This window comes from Zonotrichia leucophrys, chromosome Z (genome assembly GCF_028769735.1).
Source record: "Zonotrichia leucophrys gambelii isolate GWCS_2022_RI chromosome Z, RI_Zleu_2.0, whole genome shotgun sequence".
Lineage (NCBI taxonomy): Eukaryota > Metazoa > Chordata > Aves > Passeriformes > Passerellidae > Zonotrichia > Zonotrichia leucophrys.
The window spans coordinates 45,656,506-45,675,019 of NC_088200.1; the positions used below are offsets into that span (position 1 = coordinate 45,656,506).

General features: G+C 37.7%; 2 protein-coding genes across 5 annotated transcripts in view; both read left to right on the forward strand.

Moving 5' to 3' along the window:
• The window catches only part of LOC135460117 (long-chain fatty acid transport protein 6-like), a 370,483-nt gene that overhangs the window by 92,186 nt on the left and 259,783 nt on the right, over window positions 1-18,514 (forward strand). The window lies entirely within an intron of this gene.
• SLC24A2 (solute carrier family 24 member 2) overlaps window positions 1-18,514 on the forward strand; it is a 112,635-nt gene that overhangs the window by 69,318 nt on the left and 24,803 nt on the right. For 2 of the 4 annotated variants that reach the window (XM_064736367.1, XM_064736368.1), the window contains exons 5-7: window positions 3,665-3,715; window positions 11,109-11,204; window positions 12,829-12,914. In XM_064736367.1, the coding sequence (XP_064592437.1) occupies window positions 3,665-3,715; window positions 11,109-11,204; window positions 12,829-12,914 (233 nt within the window). The remainder of the gene's footprint in view (window positions 1-3,664; window positions 3,716-11,108; window positions 11,205-12,828; window positions 12,915-18,514) is intronic. The other 2 variants (XM_064736369.1, XM_064736370.1) reach the window with 1 other exon arrangement.

An 18,514-nucleotide genomic window follows, 5' to 3' on the forward strand; every position in this document is an offset into this window, starting at 1 on the left:
TTCTGGGCTGGGCTCCTCTCCATCTGTTCATCCCCATCCTGTGCTGGAACCAGGGACTGCCCCAACCCAGGTGCAGTGCCTTGCACTTGGTCTTGCTAAACCTTATGAAATTCCCATTCCCATTTGTCAAGGTCCCTCTGAATGACACACAGTCCTTCAGATGTGGCAACTGCATCACTTAGCTTGATGTTCCTCAAACTTTCTGAGAATGCACTTGATCTCCCCTGTCAATGTAGTTGATGAAGATATTAAATAAGACTGATCTTAGAGAGATACCACTCATTGCCAGGTGACCCTCTGGATGCAGTCATCCAGTCGATTTCTTTCCACTTACACAGATACATCTCTCTCCAATTCAGTGAGAGGGAGCAAGAGGGGATCTTACAGAAGTCCAGGTAAGTGACATCTGTAGCTCTTCCCTTGTCCACTGATGTAGTCACTCCATTGTAGAAGGCCACTAAGTTGGTCAGGCAGGACTTTTCTCTTGGTGAAGCCATGCTTGGTGTCTTGAATTTGAAATCACAAACAACAGAGCCCCATTAACTAACAATATTTTTCTGTTTGCTTTGATGTGGTGTGACACCTACAAACACAGTAGAGAACAGTACATAGTAAGACAAATGTTGCTGTAATCCTTCAGGAATGTCAGTCAGGATTACTAGGAACCTTCTGTTCTTTTCTGGTGTAAAAATTTGCAGAAGGGAACAAATTAATTCAGTGACTCTGTAACTGTTGGGGATCAACTGTTAAGCTGCATCTCTGCATCCTCTGTGTTTCATGTGACCAGCAGGGATGCAGGCACTGGCTGCCATCCAGTCTATGTACTATGACCTCACCATGGGAACTGCATAGCACGTTCACGAAAACGGAATTGTCAAATTTTAATTGTATTGGATTTGGGGATAATTTTTCAAGTACCTTTTTCAATTCCATTTAAAACAAGATTACTTCTAAAGCTGTGAAATTTTTCCAATTTAATTTTTTTTTCTGAAAAATACTTCATTTTCTATTTACTCAAAGTTATATTAAACAGGCTATGTCTTGGTTAACGGGAGAACTCAAAAACAAAGAGCATATTTAGTCTAAATTTTACAGCAGAAGTACCATATATTGGAAGCGGATTGTGCAGAGGCAGATCTGTCATGCTGCCAAGCAGCACTGACCTAAGTAGTCCTAAAACCTTCAAGTATAATACATGTGAATACATGCAGCTGATGTTTTCTGGGTAGTGCATTGCAGTCAGTGGGCTGATGATTGTACAAAGAGTTCCTCTCTGGCTGTAGGACTATAAGCTTTGGAGAGCATAATCTCACCAGCAAGATTGGAGTTTTCCTGGAAATAATTTTGCTAACTGCAGGAATTAACCTGTATAATCCTTGGTGTGTTGAATTGCTGATGTTCCCAGAACATGATTATCATCAGCATCATTCACTGTCATGCATCACCTTGTTTCTCTTCTCTTTTGGTCCCTGTAAGGTCAGATTGACCCCATTTTTCTTTACTGTTTGTCTTTTATCTCTCACTTCAGATGGGAAGTAAATAGGTTTAAATGGGATTCCCGGTGTGTGAAATGTCCTGCCTTGCTTCCACTCCATTTTTTCAGTTTTTTGTTTTGAGATTTAGAATTCACAGTTGATCTTGCTTTCCTGTGAAATCTCTTCTGCTTCATCTGCAGAGTCAGAAGCCTCATACTATTCTGTTAATTCTGAAGTCTGTTGTGTGGTGCAATGCTCTCCTCAACCTTATTCATGCAGTCCCTCTCTGCTAACATTTTGGTCTCCATGTGCCTCCATTTATTTCCTTTACTTTTACCCTCCTTTTGGTGGACTCTTTCCGGCATGTGTCCGGTCCTGTCCTCGATCTCCAGTGAATGCCTCAGCCCAGGTTCTAGCAAAGCAGACCCCAGACCCATGAAGGCAAAGATCAATGAGAATAAGTACAAGCAAAGGTGCTGCCCATAGATTCAGCAAATATTGAACCCTAATTAAATAGGACAAGTAGTTCCGAATGTTGTATATAGGGGTGCCTATATTGAAGTTATTGGGAGCTCTTTCCAGGTAAGGACTAAAATTAGGATGGTAGGACAATAGCTTCTTATATGTACTAGCAGCTGCAAAGATTTTGTTGCAAGACTAAGAAAATTTTAAAAAACAGTTTATACTTTCTTTATTGCTGTAAAAGAATATATTAAATTCTGTCTTTAAATTACATTTTTCTTTGCTTTAAGAGAGACTTAATGTCCTATTCTATTTAGCTTACTTATGGGCAAGTAAGACACTACATTTTACTAGCAAGAGTATATGAATACTTGTAAGTTTCTTTGTAATATGCCTATGAAAAATTATTAAAATCCAATCATACTTACTAAAAAAACCTAATGATAATATCCTGTATACTTTAGTTACATGGCATAAGGCATTCTCTGTCTCTGCAAATGATGTAAGATTTCTCCTTTTTTAAATGTATCTCTCAAAGTGTCAGATTTGATATCATCCCAGTATTTTACAGTTAAAAACTAATAGCCACATCTCTACTGAAATTCACCTTTGTGAAAAATTGTTGAAAAATCATCATGCATCGTTGAAAAACAAAATAATTGGATATCACTTTTGCATTTAATTGCTTAAGGTGTTTCATAAATATGAATGAGAATATTTGCAAAGAAAAAAGCATCATCAAACTGTTAAGTATTCACTTTCTAATGGTCACATTCTGTCAAAGGTTAGATGCTCAGAAACTCAATTGCAAAACTTTTCATAAAAATGATGAGTGGTCATCCACAAATTCCTCAGCCAGACCATTTACAAATTCCTCCTTGAGACTAATTTTTCATTGTCCTGTTTTGTAGGTTTATATTAATTATTGTGTTTATGCATACAATACATGTATGCCAAATGTTAAAAAAAAAACACTTAAAAAAATAGTGTAAAGCCACTGTAGTAAAAAGGTGATTTTATGCAAGTTTTTATCACACAGAAACAAACAGTAGTAGCCCTAAAAATCTGGACACCTCTGCATTCCATTCTTTTTTCTGCCCTGATAGAATCTAATAATGCAATATTTTCAGATAGATTGAATGATTTAATGAATTAAGGTGTCATTTCACCTGATGAGGCAAGTAAATATTTTTCTGATTTCACAAGTGACAAGAGAGTAGTTTAATTAAGTAGCCCCTCTAAAGCCAGGCAATATCAGCGCTGGTATCAAAACACTGTTTGGGAGACAGCATTATGAGCAGCTCCTAAAATTACGTGTTTTGAAACTTTTTTGTTTAATTTGGATACAGACGTATTTGAATGTCTGACCTGGGGAATGATAAATCAGCTTAGTTTGCAAAATTGCTGCTGTTTAGGTAGTCTCAAGGTTTATTATCTTTTCCCTGATGTAAAGGCACCAAATGGCAAAAAACTTGAAAAGGCTAAATTTTAGATTTCAGTGCTTCTCCTACATCTCACTTTAGCAAGTTTAACACTTTAGCTAAAGTCATTGACTTGTGAAATTCTTGAGGGGGAAAGCAGTGCCATTTCTGTAATCTGTGTTTCGTTGTCCTGGAAAATGTTTTGCATAATCACTGTTCCAGTTTATGAAGCACATGCAAAAACATGCACATTTCTTTAATGTCTGCTGGTTCCTTATCTCTGTGTCTTTTACTGTGATGTTATAGAGCTTGGATCATATGGAAACCTAAAATATTATGACACAATGACTGAAGAAGGTAAGAAATATTTTAGAATTGTTTGTATGAGCTTTTTTTGAAGCCCTCTGAGTGTCTTTTTTGTGTTTACATTTTTCTTTGTTTTTCTTGGTCCTATTTTCATTTTCTCCATTTTTGAATAACTCATTTTTTGCATGTGTTTATTGGTGGCTCAATCAGTTACAACTCTTTTTTCAAGTCTTTGTTTTCAACTTTTCAGTTCTGCTATTTCAGGTAAGAAAATGCAAGTGGATACTTTTCGCAAAGAACATATGCAAAACCATACTTGCAGATTACATGGCACAGTATAACATAGATTGTAGGTGCTTACTTGATGCCATGTTTTACAATGCATTCAAGAAGAGAAATTATTTTATAGATTTTCAAATCGCTCAAACAATTGCTAAGTGACTTCAGTTTACTGTATTATTGAAGAGCAATGAATAACCTTTAGAAACTGGGCATGTTTATTCCTGGAGTATTAATTGTATGCTTGATTGCAATGCAAAAAAATTGCAGTTTGAAATCCTCATTCTAGCAATTTAAGAAGGAAGTAATTAGGGCCTGAATCAGGGCTCAGTGAAATCTCAGGAAATTTTTCTGCTGATTCAAAAGCACTGCAGTTCTATCATACTAATTCAGGAAAGAAGCTAACTCCATAATAAATTTCCAACACATGCTTTTTGTCCTAGTGTGATTAGCATTTCTACAATTTGGAATTATCCCTGAACTGAGACCTGATTGTCTGTCGGATCAAGGCCTCTTGTCCGTCCTTCTGATTATAATTCCAGACAGATGTTTTCATTATGTTAAATTTAGAGATTAGCAGCATGTTTGGGGATGGGGAAAATCTTGAAGCCTGTAGAAAAGTTAGCTACCTATTCACACTTGTTTTTAATCTTGGGAATGTAGGACAAATAACAGTATTTGTATAACAGTATTAATTCTCTCTTTTTAAAAACACGGTTCCTTTCTATTGTTGAGTAATCTTGAAGATTTTAAGAGAATCCTCATTGCATGACTTAGTCATGATCATTCCTCAGGGAGGATGGAAAGTGATAAGGGCTGTTTCCCTCTTTCTGTATTTGCTGTTGGTACACCAATGTAACCATCTGGTCTGGGGCAGGCTGTGGGAGGGGTCCCATGCACCTTTGCCCCAGGTGTTGGAAGATGCTGTTTTCATCTGTGGCAGGCCTGAGCTCATAGAATGGTCTTGCCTCACTGCGCTCCATTGCCCAGATAAGCATCTGGTTCACAGGGGTGGGACCAGTATAAAAAAGGGAGTCTGAAAGTAGATTTTAACAGGCGGACAGTGGTGTCTATGTTGCTTAAATACACCTCTCAAGTACCTGTAAGGAGCCATTAACCTGGGCCACCATGATATGGCTACCAGAGATAAAGCTTTTGCGGTATGTTTTACTTCAGTCTTCATTACAATCAAGATAAAAAGGCAATTTCTTAGTGTAGCCTTAAATGTGAGTATGTTAAGGTTTTTATTTTTTATGGTGAAGTATCATTATGTTATTTCAAAAGTAGCCTTCTGAGATTCATAAATACTCTGTTGGCATCTAAATGTAGTTGTAGGGAAACACTTTTTGCAGTATAATACATACATGGATGTATATTATTCCTGTGCCTATGCAGATGTAATGCTTTTAATATTCAATGTCACCTCAGAATGCATTTCTCATTAATAAATATTTCAGAACCATAGTATAGCCACAGGAAAAATCCAGTAGCAGAAATAAAAAGTAAGCTCTTTGTCTTTAGAAACACTAACATTTACAAGAGTCTATGATGCAGTTTACCTTCTCAAATACAACCATCATAATTTTCACTTGTCTTTCACGAGGCAAGTAATGATAAGTGTATCTCACAAGTTGTATTTTGATCAAAGTGTACTATGTTTTCAGCTTTCTGTTTGGGTTTTCTGAAGTTTAGTTGCTATCACTCTGCATCACACTTACTTGTGTTACCCATTTACTTCTTTCTCTTCCTTTTTATGACTGAGGTTTTTGTACCTTTTGCACAGCAGCTTAGTCACGGGAATACATAAATCCAGTTACAAATCCATTGATTTCTTTGTGACATCCTTATGTCCAGTCCTCAAGCCTGGAGTGGAGATACAGAGTATTCTTTGAGTCCTCCAGTAAAGAAACTCAGGTGCATTTATTCTTCCTGCTGCATCAGAACAATCAGGGACAAGAGTCAATGAATAAGCTACAATACACAATCAGACTCATCCTAATGGCCAGAGAGCCATTGTGCTCCATATATTAGAAACTGATTTCTATTGTTTTGATCATTTCTCTTTGGTCTGAAAGTGACTTTAAATTAATTTTAGATTAATCAGGTCAAACTGAGAGAGTAAATGTGCCCCATAAGATGAGACCCTCACTCTAATCTTGTGCTCCACCAATAGTCTACAAGATGACAAAATTGCATGTGTTTTCATTTGATACTTCTGCTTGATCTTAAACGAGAAAGCATGCAAGGTGGATTTCTGGATTTAGATTGGTAGTCACTCACTAGTTATCTTCCACAGCATGTCATAAGCAGAATTAGTAAGTATAGTTCAGAGTGCTCAACAGCCACAGATTTGACATGTTCAGGCTCATGAAAGCTTGGCTATAGCTAGATAGATGCAGTATGTTTCCTTTGATCACAGACTGAAAACAAGGCAAGCAGTAGAATCTTGAATTTTTTAAATGAGGGAATTTCTGAAGAACTGTTTTCACATCAAATCAGATACTTTTCTGACCCAGGGATAATTCCTGTAGACTGGTATTTAGTTTGTAGATAAAGGATTGGCTTTTTAATATATCCTTTATCAGGAGGAGAATCTCTGCTAACTGATGCCAGCTGGAGTTACTCATGCAGATCAACGCATATCTACATTATACAATGATGATTTGTTTGTAGCTATTCAAACAAAAACCAATGTAGTTTTAAGCTACCTTCTTTGGTAATCATCTGGCCATGATCACCTCTTCCTTCTGCTTCATTCTTTGCAAACTAAAATAAGCTGCCAAATCTGTTGGAGTTTAGTGAACCTAGATTAACTAAGAATTTTGCTGTGGCAATCTGTCCTATTTTAGGTCCATGGAAGCATGCATTGTCATTCATCTAAACTCTCATTATGCCACCTGTTGTGAAAAGCTCTGTTACATAGTCAAACCATAGTACATAGGACTGTTCCAGAGGAAACACAGGCACCTACCTGCTAGAAATAAGAACAGTGACATAAGATGCTTGCTTTATTTAATGACCCCACCTAAAGATAAGAAACAAGACACGAGAGAAGACCTGTGCCTAAGGTTGACCGTTGTGGCTTTCTGAAAATTTGAATGACTTAGATACATCCTCAGCTGGTCCTTTTCCTTGGTGGCTCTGTGCTTCCCCTTAAGTGAAAAGGTTTGGTTTAGTTTAAAGGAGGAAAACGGTAGAGAAAGGGAGGGAGGGCGGGAAGGAGGGAGGGGGCATTGCTCTGTGGTCTTTTCTATATTTCAGTACTGTTTTCATGCAGGCCAGTACTACTGCTTTAGTCAGTTTCATGTTTTTGATAGTTAATTATGTTTTTTAATAATTTCCTTGCACTTTTGTTACCTACATAGAGTGAATCTAATCGAAGGTGATGACGTAAAACGATGTAAACTGAATCATACATCTACTGAGAAATAAAAATAAAACAAAAGACATTTTCCATTGCATATGTTGATTTTAACTTTCATGATAGTGACCTACAGCTGTGGAACAGTCTCCTGAATGAAATGGTGTAGCTTAAAATCATTAAAAGTCAGTGTCAGAAGTTCTTTCTAAAGTTGCTGAGAGGTTTTTATAAATGCAAAAAAAATGGATGTCACATTCAATTAAACTAATCTAAACCAATGTGAATCTCTGTGAAGACATTTTCTTTTCAGTTCAATAGTGGCCATGTTTCTCTGTTAAGAAAACCTACACAGCTTCACACAGTCTCAAATAAAATACTAGAATATCCTCAGGTTCTTAGAATATCCTTAACCTCTAAAACTGGACCTTCAATTGAAAGGTCCTTCACCATCTTGGAATAGGTGGGGATATGGATGGCTCTACAGATATTTTTCAGAAATGTGCTAGCTGCATCAATTTCATTGCTTGCATAAAATGCATTTCTATATATGTGGCATCACAAGCTGAATTCTCAAACATATAATGCTGAATTGGAATCTGAAAGCTAGCACAATCCTTTAGGAGACTGAAATTATATCAGGCACCTTTTAATATCTACTCATTCTTCTGGATAAGTAGTTTTAAATGCTGCAACTCTTTTAAAATAAGTTAGGAACCACCATGACTCAGCATTTCGGCCTAAAATATTTGAGGATATGATTCATATTTTTTCTGGTTTTTTTCTCTTTTATGCCATCACAAAAAATTCCTGTTCTTTCTCTCACTCTCTCTCTTTAACTCTTTGTTACTTCTTCCCTTCTAACTAGAATCTCTGCCTCTTACCCTGTGCAATGAAATAATGAGATGCCTTGTTATTTATGATTGTGTTCTATGCTTAAATACTATTCTGCAGGTGTTTAACTCTGGGTGCCAAAAAATATAATATTTGCAAAACATTGTGAATTGCTAATTTTGATTTTTGATTTTTGATTTTTTTTTTTTTGAGCATGATGTATTTGTGAAAAGGTGGGGACTGCAGAAAGGACAGTATAGTTTATTAAATATTTGTGGTATTTTTATTACTTTCCAAGTGGTTTGCTGTTGAGAAATTAGTTCCACTTCCCAGCAAATGATAGCTGCTAGTCCCTGTGAATTGCTCATATGCTTCTCCATGTACAAAAGTGTGGATACAGGGGTGTGAAGCTTCCATTTTAAGGAGGGAAGAGAGGATTTCTTTCCTGACTAATGATTTATCCTTGTATGCTTGGAATTTCTCCAAGTTTTTAGCTTGGCAAGAAGTGACTGTTATCCAAATAACCAAATTAATTCATGACTTCTTACTTTTACTTTCCACTGTTAGTCTTTCATATAACTCCATTGAAATATCTTCTGGTCTTAAGTCTGTGCTGGTTTTGCTGCAGGGACACCAACAGTTTTCAATAAAATTTTTCAATAAAATTTTTTGATTGGAGATGAAGAATTAAAAGAGCTACAGGCCCTGTATTATAATAGTATTTTTAATTAGGAAATGTGCTGTAAAATAGCCACCAGTTAAACGTCTAAAAATATTTTAAAATGCTTTAAGTGCAATAACAATCAGGATAAAACAGTAAAGGCAGATACATCAACTTTCTACACATCATAGGCTGTCATAGGATGTCCAAAGAGTCCTTACATAGAAAGAGCTATGAAGGCAGAAAAAGGTTTCTTTTCACCTAATATTGACATCTTTGACATTACCTTGTTTTAGTGTATCATTTGGACACAGTGGTCAATAAAGAATGACAAAACCTGGGACTTCTGGAGACTGTGTTGCCCTAGAGAGTATAGAGGTTGAGCTGTGTGATTAACTTCATGGCAGACAAAAAAAGCCCCAAACTGGCAGGTTTAGAAGAAAAATTATCTCTGAGAATCTGATATGAAAATCATGCATTCTGGAGACTTCTTCTTCCCCTTCTGAATCACAGACTATGCTGAGTTGGAAGGCACCCACAAGGATCATCAAGCCCAATTCCTGCCACAGGACAGCCCCAAGAGTCCCACTGTGTGCCTGAGAGTGCTGTCCAAACGCTTCTTGAGCTCTGTCAGGCTGGCGCTGGTATCACTTCCCTTGGGAGCTGTTCCAGTGCCCAACCACCCTCTGGGTGAAGAACCTTTTTCTAACATCCAACATAAACCTCCCCTGACACAGCTTCAGGCCATTCCCTTTGGTCCTGTCACTGTCACCACAGAAAAGAGCTCAGTGCCTGCCCCTCCTTCCCCTCAGGGGAGGTTGTAACTGCAGTGAGGGCTCCCCTCTGTCTCCTGTTCTCCAGGCTGAGCAGACCAAGTGACCTCAGCTGCTCCTCACACAGCTTCCCCTCAAAGCCTTCCTACATCTTCTTCGTCCTCCTTTGGACACTCTCTAACAGTTTCATGTTTTCTCACATTGTGACACCCAAACCAGTCCCCAGCACTGGAGGTGAGGCTGCCCCAGCTCAGAGCAGGGCAGGACAATCCCCTCCCTTGCCCAGCTGTGGTGCTGTGCCTGATGCACCCCCAGACGGGGTTGGCCCTCCTGGCTGCCAGGGCACTGCTGACCCATGTTCAACTTGCCAGGACCCCCAGGTCCCTTTCCATGGCACTGCTTGCAGCACCTCTGTCTGTCTGTACATCCAGGGTTGTCCCATCCCAAGTGCAGAATCCAGCCCTTTCTCTTGTTCAACTTCATATGGTTGGTGATTGCCCAGACCCCTGATTTGTCAAGGTTTCTCTTCAGGGTCTCCCTGCCTTTTGAGGGAGTCAGCAGCTTCTCCCTTTTTGGGAAGTGGTTGAGTATTCTTTCCAGTCCTACATCCAAGTCATTTATGAAGATGCTGAAGGGCAGAGGGCCGAGCATGGGGCTCTGTGGAACCCCACTGGTGACAGGTCCCCAGTCTGATGTCACCCCACTCTCTGGAACCCTTTGTGCCTGACCCGTGACCCAGCTGCTCACCCACCCCATGATGTGTTTATCCAGCTGTGGCTGCACAGTAGGTCCAGAAGCATCCTGTGAGAGACAGTATTTGAAAATTTACTGAAATCCAAAAAGATCACACAAATTAGTTGCTGTTTATCATCAGGGTGTGTTACCTTATCATAAAAGGAAATCGGATTTGATAAGCAGGACTTTCCCCTCATGAAGCCATGCTGGCTGTGATAAGTGGTAGTGTTGTCTTTCAGGTCTTTTTCAGTAAATCCCAGAATAATCTTCTTCATAATTTTACCAAGCACTGAAATGAGTAGAAATCACAGACACATAAATAAGTCCAAAGTGACAAAACTGCAAAACTGACCACACTCACTCTAATGCAGTATATGTGTTAATATGAAATTTTGTTCTACACTACTACTAATTGAGAACTGAAACTGTTTGTTTTTATTCATGATATCTTGATTCATCTGTATTCATCTTCTGCTTCAGCTGAACTCTTACACCAGCATATTTATAGGTGAAAGTGTACTGACTTCTTCCAAAGAAAAATCATAGCTTTTGGTTTCAATTTCTTTTTCTATTCATTGCCGAGTTCTCAAAGAAATTACATTTTTATTTCTACAAAAGAAAGAAAGAAAGAAAAAATCCCCAACCCTGTATATGGGAATGTGAGATAATGTTTAATAGCATATTTGCTGTTTGAGGAGGAATTGAAACAGATTATCAGCAGTGATCTATGGAGACTAAGCTATGGAAAATAAACTTAGCATCTCAAAATGGCTGCATTGTAATAATGACAATGTTTTCTTTTAGGAAAGTTCAAGGAAAGGGCCTCAATTCTGCATAAGATTGCCAAAAAAAAGTGCCAGGTGGAAGACAGTGAAAGGCAGAATGGAGCGGCTAATCATGGTGAGTGCAGCACTGCAGATTTATCACCTGCCCGAGAGTCTCTTTCACTGTTTAATTTTGTTTTAAATTTGTTAATCATTACTTTCTCCTTCATTACATGTGCTATTTTAGTAAAAATACTCTGATTCTCTGTACCAAAGTATATGAAGTTTATGGATGGGACAGAAGTTAAATGCAAGAATAGAAAGCCAGGTAAGGGATATAGAAAGCCTCCTAGGCAGGTTGAAGAGAAAAAAGCAAAGCTGATTTTGGTTATGTGTTGAAGTGATAGACAGGCAAAACTTCCTTGTGGTATATACAGAAAAATTTATTTAATTTATTGAAATGCTCTAGTAAGTAGAACATGTGTTTTATAGGGTACCACCCTCATCACAAAAAGCATCACCTTCATATTTAAGGTTTGATTTGTCTGTGTACTACTTTCTGGGAGTCATTGAGGCCCATCTGTGCAAATTGTGGAAAATTTACTTGCTAGAGTTTGCCATTCAGGAAAGAATTTTAATTTTAATTCCAAAGTTCCTATGCTAAAGGAAAATCTGTACCATGACCTGTTTTCTCTACTTTACCTCATCATATTATCTGCATTAGAAACCCAGATACAAATGTGTCCAATAAAATCTGAATCATTTTATTACTTGACACTTTTTCTGACCTTGTGTTATGTTTACATAGTATTTGCTTCCAAAATCAGGCAGTTGGTTGGGATGGTCTGTTAATAAACCAAAATGCTGAGTGTAGGGTTAAGGGACAACACACATATACTGAAATAATTACAGATAGTCTGGCACTCTGCTGTGGCTGTGATCTCAGATTTTTAATTTAGAAGAATCTCAGGATAGCAGTAATGTAACTAGACAGCTGTATTTACTTCTATGCACAAGAACATACCATAAGGCATGTTGAACTTGAGTAAGGCATTTCATATTGCTATTCCCCCTTTGTATTGTCCAAGGTATTTTGGGCCACTGACACATTTATGTACCACATACTTATAGAGGTAATTACTGCTTAGAGAATTCCAAGATAGTCAAAGAATAAATTTTAATAAATTTGGCATCATAAACCTAAGGCCTAACTTTATTCCTTTAATTCCTGTGCAAGTTTAGGACAAGGAATAGGATTCTGGTTTAAAGATCATCCTCTATTATTACATATTATCACACCATATGTTTACTCTTTTCCACATTTTTGCAGGGAAGACAGCAGGATTACAGCTTCAAAGCTTTGAATTTACTAATTGCAGGGGTTAGTGTGTTATAAGACTTTCGCTGCTGAATATATCCCCTCACCTATATTCAGCATGGTGCATTCTATAAAGTCAGGGGTGAATGCTCTATGTCACTTTCTACGTGAAGTATTAGGCTCAGTGCATTTAGCATAAACAAGGAACACTGAATATTGAACTTAAATATTTCTCAAAATGCTACTCACTGCTTATAAGATTTTTATTGAAAATGGGTACTAGGCAAATTCTTTTCCTTCTCTTTTAACACAGATGTTGACTAAACATTAGTATTTGATAATTTGCTCGGACTGAATATATGACAGCTATTTCAATAGTATATTTGTAATTTAATATTCTGATCTGTTGTTTTCCCTCTCTTATCTATGGATGGTGCCACAGAGAAAGGTGCAAAAGTGGAAGTTGCAGTAACACCACCAAGTGATTCAGGACCAGTGCAGAATGGAATCGCCCATAATGTTGAAGAGGTTAACGACTTTTTTTTTCTTCTTTTTATTCTTGTGTTACCAAATGTATTGCGTGTTTGATTGTGCTTTTCACTGAAAGCAAACATCTTAATAGAAAGTAGCTGAGAGTATGAAGTGACTACATAATAGTTAGTTCTCATTTACAGCTGAACCAAGTTTGCCATATGTAAAAGATCTTGCCTTCTGTCCCTGCCCTTTAGTGTAAGATAAGGTAGGAGTCTGGAATCTATTCTTTTGGGAAATGTATTTTTACTTTATAGATAAGATGTTTGAAGCCATAAATATAGCAAATAGAAATTGCTTGTCACATTGCATAAAACCTGTTCTCTTATTGTCATGATGTGCATCATGAAATAGTCAAAATTCATTATGAAAGAGGACCTGTACACAAACTTCTGCATCCCTCCTTCTGTTATCTTGCTTCATAAGGTTTTTGTCCCATTGAGTATGTTCACTGGAAACAATGAAGAAAAAGCAATCTTAAGCAATCACATATCACAGCAATGTCCACATGTTTTTAATTTACATTGTAATAAAACATTTCCTAGGCTTCAGAAATCTGCAAGGTCAAAGAGCTTTATCATTTGAGATAATGTTTTCAGTCTCAATCCACTGCAGGGGAAGAAGGGAAAATTATTGCAAGAGTACATTACTCAGCAATGTGCAATTCCTTTCATCTCCCATTAGACAGTTTAAATTGGCAGTTATGCAGGCTTTGGAACTTTTATGTTAATTTCAGCAAGTATTAGGACATCCTGAACAATGATTCTGCTCTATTAGATGTGGGATACATTATTTATCCTTATCCAAATGGCACAACAGAGCAAAGCAGGGCAGTTTCTTCCTCCTCTGGAGGAGGAATGAGTCTGCAGATTTAGCTTCATCAATCTGAATGAAAGTATTTCAGGTATCTGCTGTCAAAATAAAAATTAGCAGTCTACTAACAGAATTTTGAGATGGTCCATGCTGGATTCCTCCCCAGTGGCCTTTCCAATTTTGTCCTCTTCCTGTGGTAACCTGACAGCTTTCTTAGGCGGCTTGAGTATTGCTGAAACATATTTTGTAATTTAAAAGTACATGCTGGAATTTTTGAGAAGCTGTAATGCAAATAGTCTACTCATCCATGGAACAAGTAAATAGGCTTCCATGATACTTAGGACCCTACTTCATTGTCAGGGTCTCTGCCAACTCTGTAGTGTAGCAGAGGCTCCCCTCAATGCATTCCTGGCTTTTTGTACATGGCTTCCTTAAACACTTTTCCAAACTCTAGCATCACTCTGAAGCTAACACTGGGTGGTTCAGTTTCCTTCGGCTCTGTGTAGTGACTTAACCGACACTAATAAGATTACTAAATTTATAGAAGACAAAGTTTGCAGGCAGCAACAGAAGGCCACTCACAGCATTTCTGTGACCATTTCCATTGATGAATATTACAATTTGAAGAAGGTAACTTGGTTATTGCCCTCCTAGGCCTTCTTTTTAGCTTTTCAAAACTTTAACTACAAATGGTCTTAATTTTGATCTTTTTGTAACCAAGTGTTCTCCATTCTATATTGATACCATTTGCTTCTGTTTCTAAGTAGAATTCAATCAAGCAGCTTGAAATTTAGATTATTTTTCCTTACTCTAATGAAAAAGGGATGGTGTAGTGACAGAATTTGGAAAGACAATATAAAATTGCTTGTCTCTGATTTTCCACTTGTGTAGTCTAAGGATAAGGTTTTGTGAGCCATAAGTGCTGCTTAGAAAAATCCCTCCAAAAAACTGTTTTGCCTCCCTGTTGTGGAAATGATAATTTAGAACTGAGAAAACTAGAGACAACTGTCACTCTGGACTGTCAGTCTGGACTGACAAAGCTTCAGGTATGCCTTTGACGGGAAAAAATGCTGTCCTGAAAACCGCAGGATGAGAAATGGCTCTAGACACATGGTAGATCAATGTGAAGTGTGTTTACCATGATGATACAGAAGACCTGCATAGGCATCTAATTCTTTCTCCTCCATTGTCAAGTTCCACTATGGTCTCCATGCTTTCCTGTCTTGCAAAACAAGCATATTTCTGGGTTTTTTTCTTACTTTTTACTGATGCAGATTATAGTGTCTGGGTCTAAATCCCTGGAAACAAGCATTTTAGAATAGTAATCTCTATATTAGAGCTAGAATTTTCTGAAAATAAGTACATTAAATATTCTGTGTTCCTCTAGTAAAAACAGAATATGCCCATAAGTCCATTTTACTTATAAATTCCCTATTATTTTAAAATTACGAAGTTGAGGAAAAGACCCTTGTGAAAAGATGGTCCAGGCTAAGACTGCAAGCAAAGGAGAAAAAAATGGCTTTCATATTGTATTTTGATTTTTATATACTTGAAAAATTTTTTTTTTTAAGGATAATACTCCCATTGCCACGATTTAGTTTCCTAGTTTCTTTAGGGGCTTTTAACCTCTTTATATTTGAGCCTCTATATATTTAGGGGCTGAACCTCTATATATTTAGGGGCTTTTAACCTCTTTATATTTTTTCCCAAATTCTTTTTCTTTCTTTCTTTCCTTCTTTTTCAAAAAGAAGGAAATGCTTACACAGAGCTGAAACACCACACAAGACAGATGCTAGGACACTGTCAAGTTAATGACTTCTGCAAGGTGTCATGACTAGGTGGATTTCACCTAGTTTATTTGGGAGTTTGTTTTGTTTTGGTTTAATGTCTTCATTTCTCTCTTCCAAATTCCACTGTCTTGCTTTTCCCTTTCCCCTTTTCCTAGACTTTAACTCCCATTTTTCTTACTCCACTGTGCTCCATGGAAATTCAGCTGTTCTCTTTCTAGCTCAAGCCCTTGAGCAGCAAGAAAAATTCTGTCCTAATGCTACTTGTAGAAATTCAAAAAGGGTGTCCAGAAAATGTACCCTGCAACATTTCTGCCAGATAGTGAGACTCTTATCACCCCACTTTACTCTAAGTAGCAGCTGATATCCTTCTCTTTGATAAAACTGGGATCATCAGCTAAGAAGGACAGACGGCTACAGTCTCCTTCCTATTTCTTAGCCAGCACAGGAGGGAACAATACCTTCCTCCCACCATACCATCTGTATGACATTACTGCTTTATTTGAAGTCAGAAATTGCCTTCCTTTCTGCTGGATATTGCATCTTCCTTGGGGATTTTGTTCTACTTACAGCATTCTGTCTCTTAACCTTTAGCAGGTTGCCACAGAGGAGAAGACTCTGTTATATAATACCACTTCATAGAGTGGTACCAAACATGCACAAGAAAATTCAGGAAGACTGAAAGGACACTTACTAGCTCATTAAATGTTTTATAAAGTGCCCTTCAGAATGTGATCCTTCTGAGAAGTCCAGTTCCACCCCCTGCCACCTTCTTAACTGGCATTTGGTAGCTGTTTTAACCTGTGGCTTACCTAAAAATAGTTTCCAATCTGAAGATAACACCTTTTCCTGCCGCCCCCACACACACGCACACATGCACGCACATACACACACACACACACGCACACATGCGCACCGCTTCTCCTGTTTCCGTGGAAACCCCACCGGAAAGTGTTTACATGCCAACCATGACTGAGATAACTTTTCCGTGGAAATATAAGGCAATTTTTATGTCATAGGAAAGTGGTGCAAAGGCTTCATTGCTTGCATTGGATTTAATCCACTTACCTGAGCAACAGTCTTGCAAAGCATGTTTTGTCTTCCCCTCTGAAGAGCAGCAGCACCATTTCAAGACAGAGCATTGATTGGGGCATATCTCCCCTGACCTGGAATACTCATTCCATTCACAGCAAATTAGCTGGGTGAGAATGTGAGGGGCATTGCATTCTCTGTCTCAGGGTATTAATCTGAGCTATGTTAAACATTACTATTTCATAAAGAGCGTAGGGAAGATTAACGCAGCCTTTGTCATAAGGCTGTGATATAGTCCAGCATCCCTGGTAGTTATTTGATTCATCATAAAAAGGTTATTTTCCAAAGCCCAAATATTTTTCCAGTTGCCACATTTGGCCTAAAGGAAATGTCTCCATCTTGTTTGCTCATTGCAACTTAAAGAGTAGGTGCTGCTATCAAAATGAGTTGATCTTTATTTTCACAATGTACTCAGTTGCCTACTCCACATTTTTTGCTGCTGTATGACCCATTTGACTTACTTGAAAATTAAGACTGTGCAAAATGGCATGAAGATGAAGTATTATTCTTTAGAAGTATCTCCATGATACCATAGCTGTTATTTCTCCAGGTGAGCTCACTGCAGTTTTGTGTGTTACATTCTGAGAATGTATTTTGAAATTCCCCTAAGAGTGCTGGCAATAACATAGCATAAAAACTAGCATATTGGTTTTGGAACCTGTAATTTTACTTATTTCTTCAAGTGCCCAAGAGAACATAAGCAGCAAGAGGAGAATATGAACCAAACACCTACCTGACCTTACTCCTTCCTGTAGGGTCCCCTCTAAAGGTAGCTCTTTTCAGCTCTTTTCAGTAGCGGTACAGCAAGGATTAGCTGTCCTAAGAAGAGTATACACATATACAGAATGCATTCTGAAAGCTAATGGATTTAATATTATTGCCTGGTTGAATTTTGCTCAAGAATTTGTGAGGAAAGATATTGCTTTCTTAGTCACCCCAGAAACTGCATACTCTTCTACTAACTTACTATCTCACCTTCTTCCCTTTTTTTTTTGATTACTTGTCGGAGAAGAAAAATGAGTGATGAGGCTTACAGATAAGAAGCAGAAGGCAGAGACTTGAGGCTGTTCATAGAGTATTGCCTACACTCTCTGCCTTTCTAGTGAAATAGATTAATGTGAGATGTGCCCTTCTAAAGAAAAAATAAACCTCAATTTTGAAAATCGCTATATACCTCTGGGACAGAGAACATTTGAGATGACAATCACATCTGTTTTTCTTGACTTACTCATTGTGAAAAGTTGGGTTCTACAGACCTCATTTCCAAAAAAATTCTCACAAACAAGCAAACAAACAAACAAAAATCCACCCCAAAACAAAAGAAGTCCTGAGCAGTCCTTTGCAGCAAAGAAAGGAATTGCCTCTTTATAGGTGGTACAATGTCCATACTATAGCATAAGCAAATGGAACTGTGTTTAATTCCTGTCTTGAGTTTCCTTTCTTCTGGAGACCTCATGCTAATTCTTTATTGATTAATTGTATCAGCATTCAGAATGCACAAGAAATATACAAGCATGTGAATTTATAGTTTAGCTCTTCATTTTAGGTGGACTAAGATTAATCCTCAGAATATGGTATTTATAGTTCATATGTTATAGCTGTTATACAATAGGAGTAGTTGGTGAAGCGTGGCAGATTCAGTATTTCTGGTAAGTTTGAGGTGGTTCTTTGTACTTGTTTTCCGTTTCCTCCTAATGTGTGGAAAAAAAGTGTAAAATTCTGTTTCATTGCCAGAAAAGCAACTGTTTTTCCTAATGTAATATGACTGTAAGCCTCTATGGAGACAGTGATTTTGTGATCCTTGCTAGGAGTGACTACCTTGTGACTTTGGCAGATGGAGCTTGCTATAAGCTGTTGTTTATAAGCAAAATAATGCTTGGATGGATTGAAATGTCACCATACGTT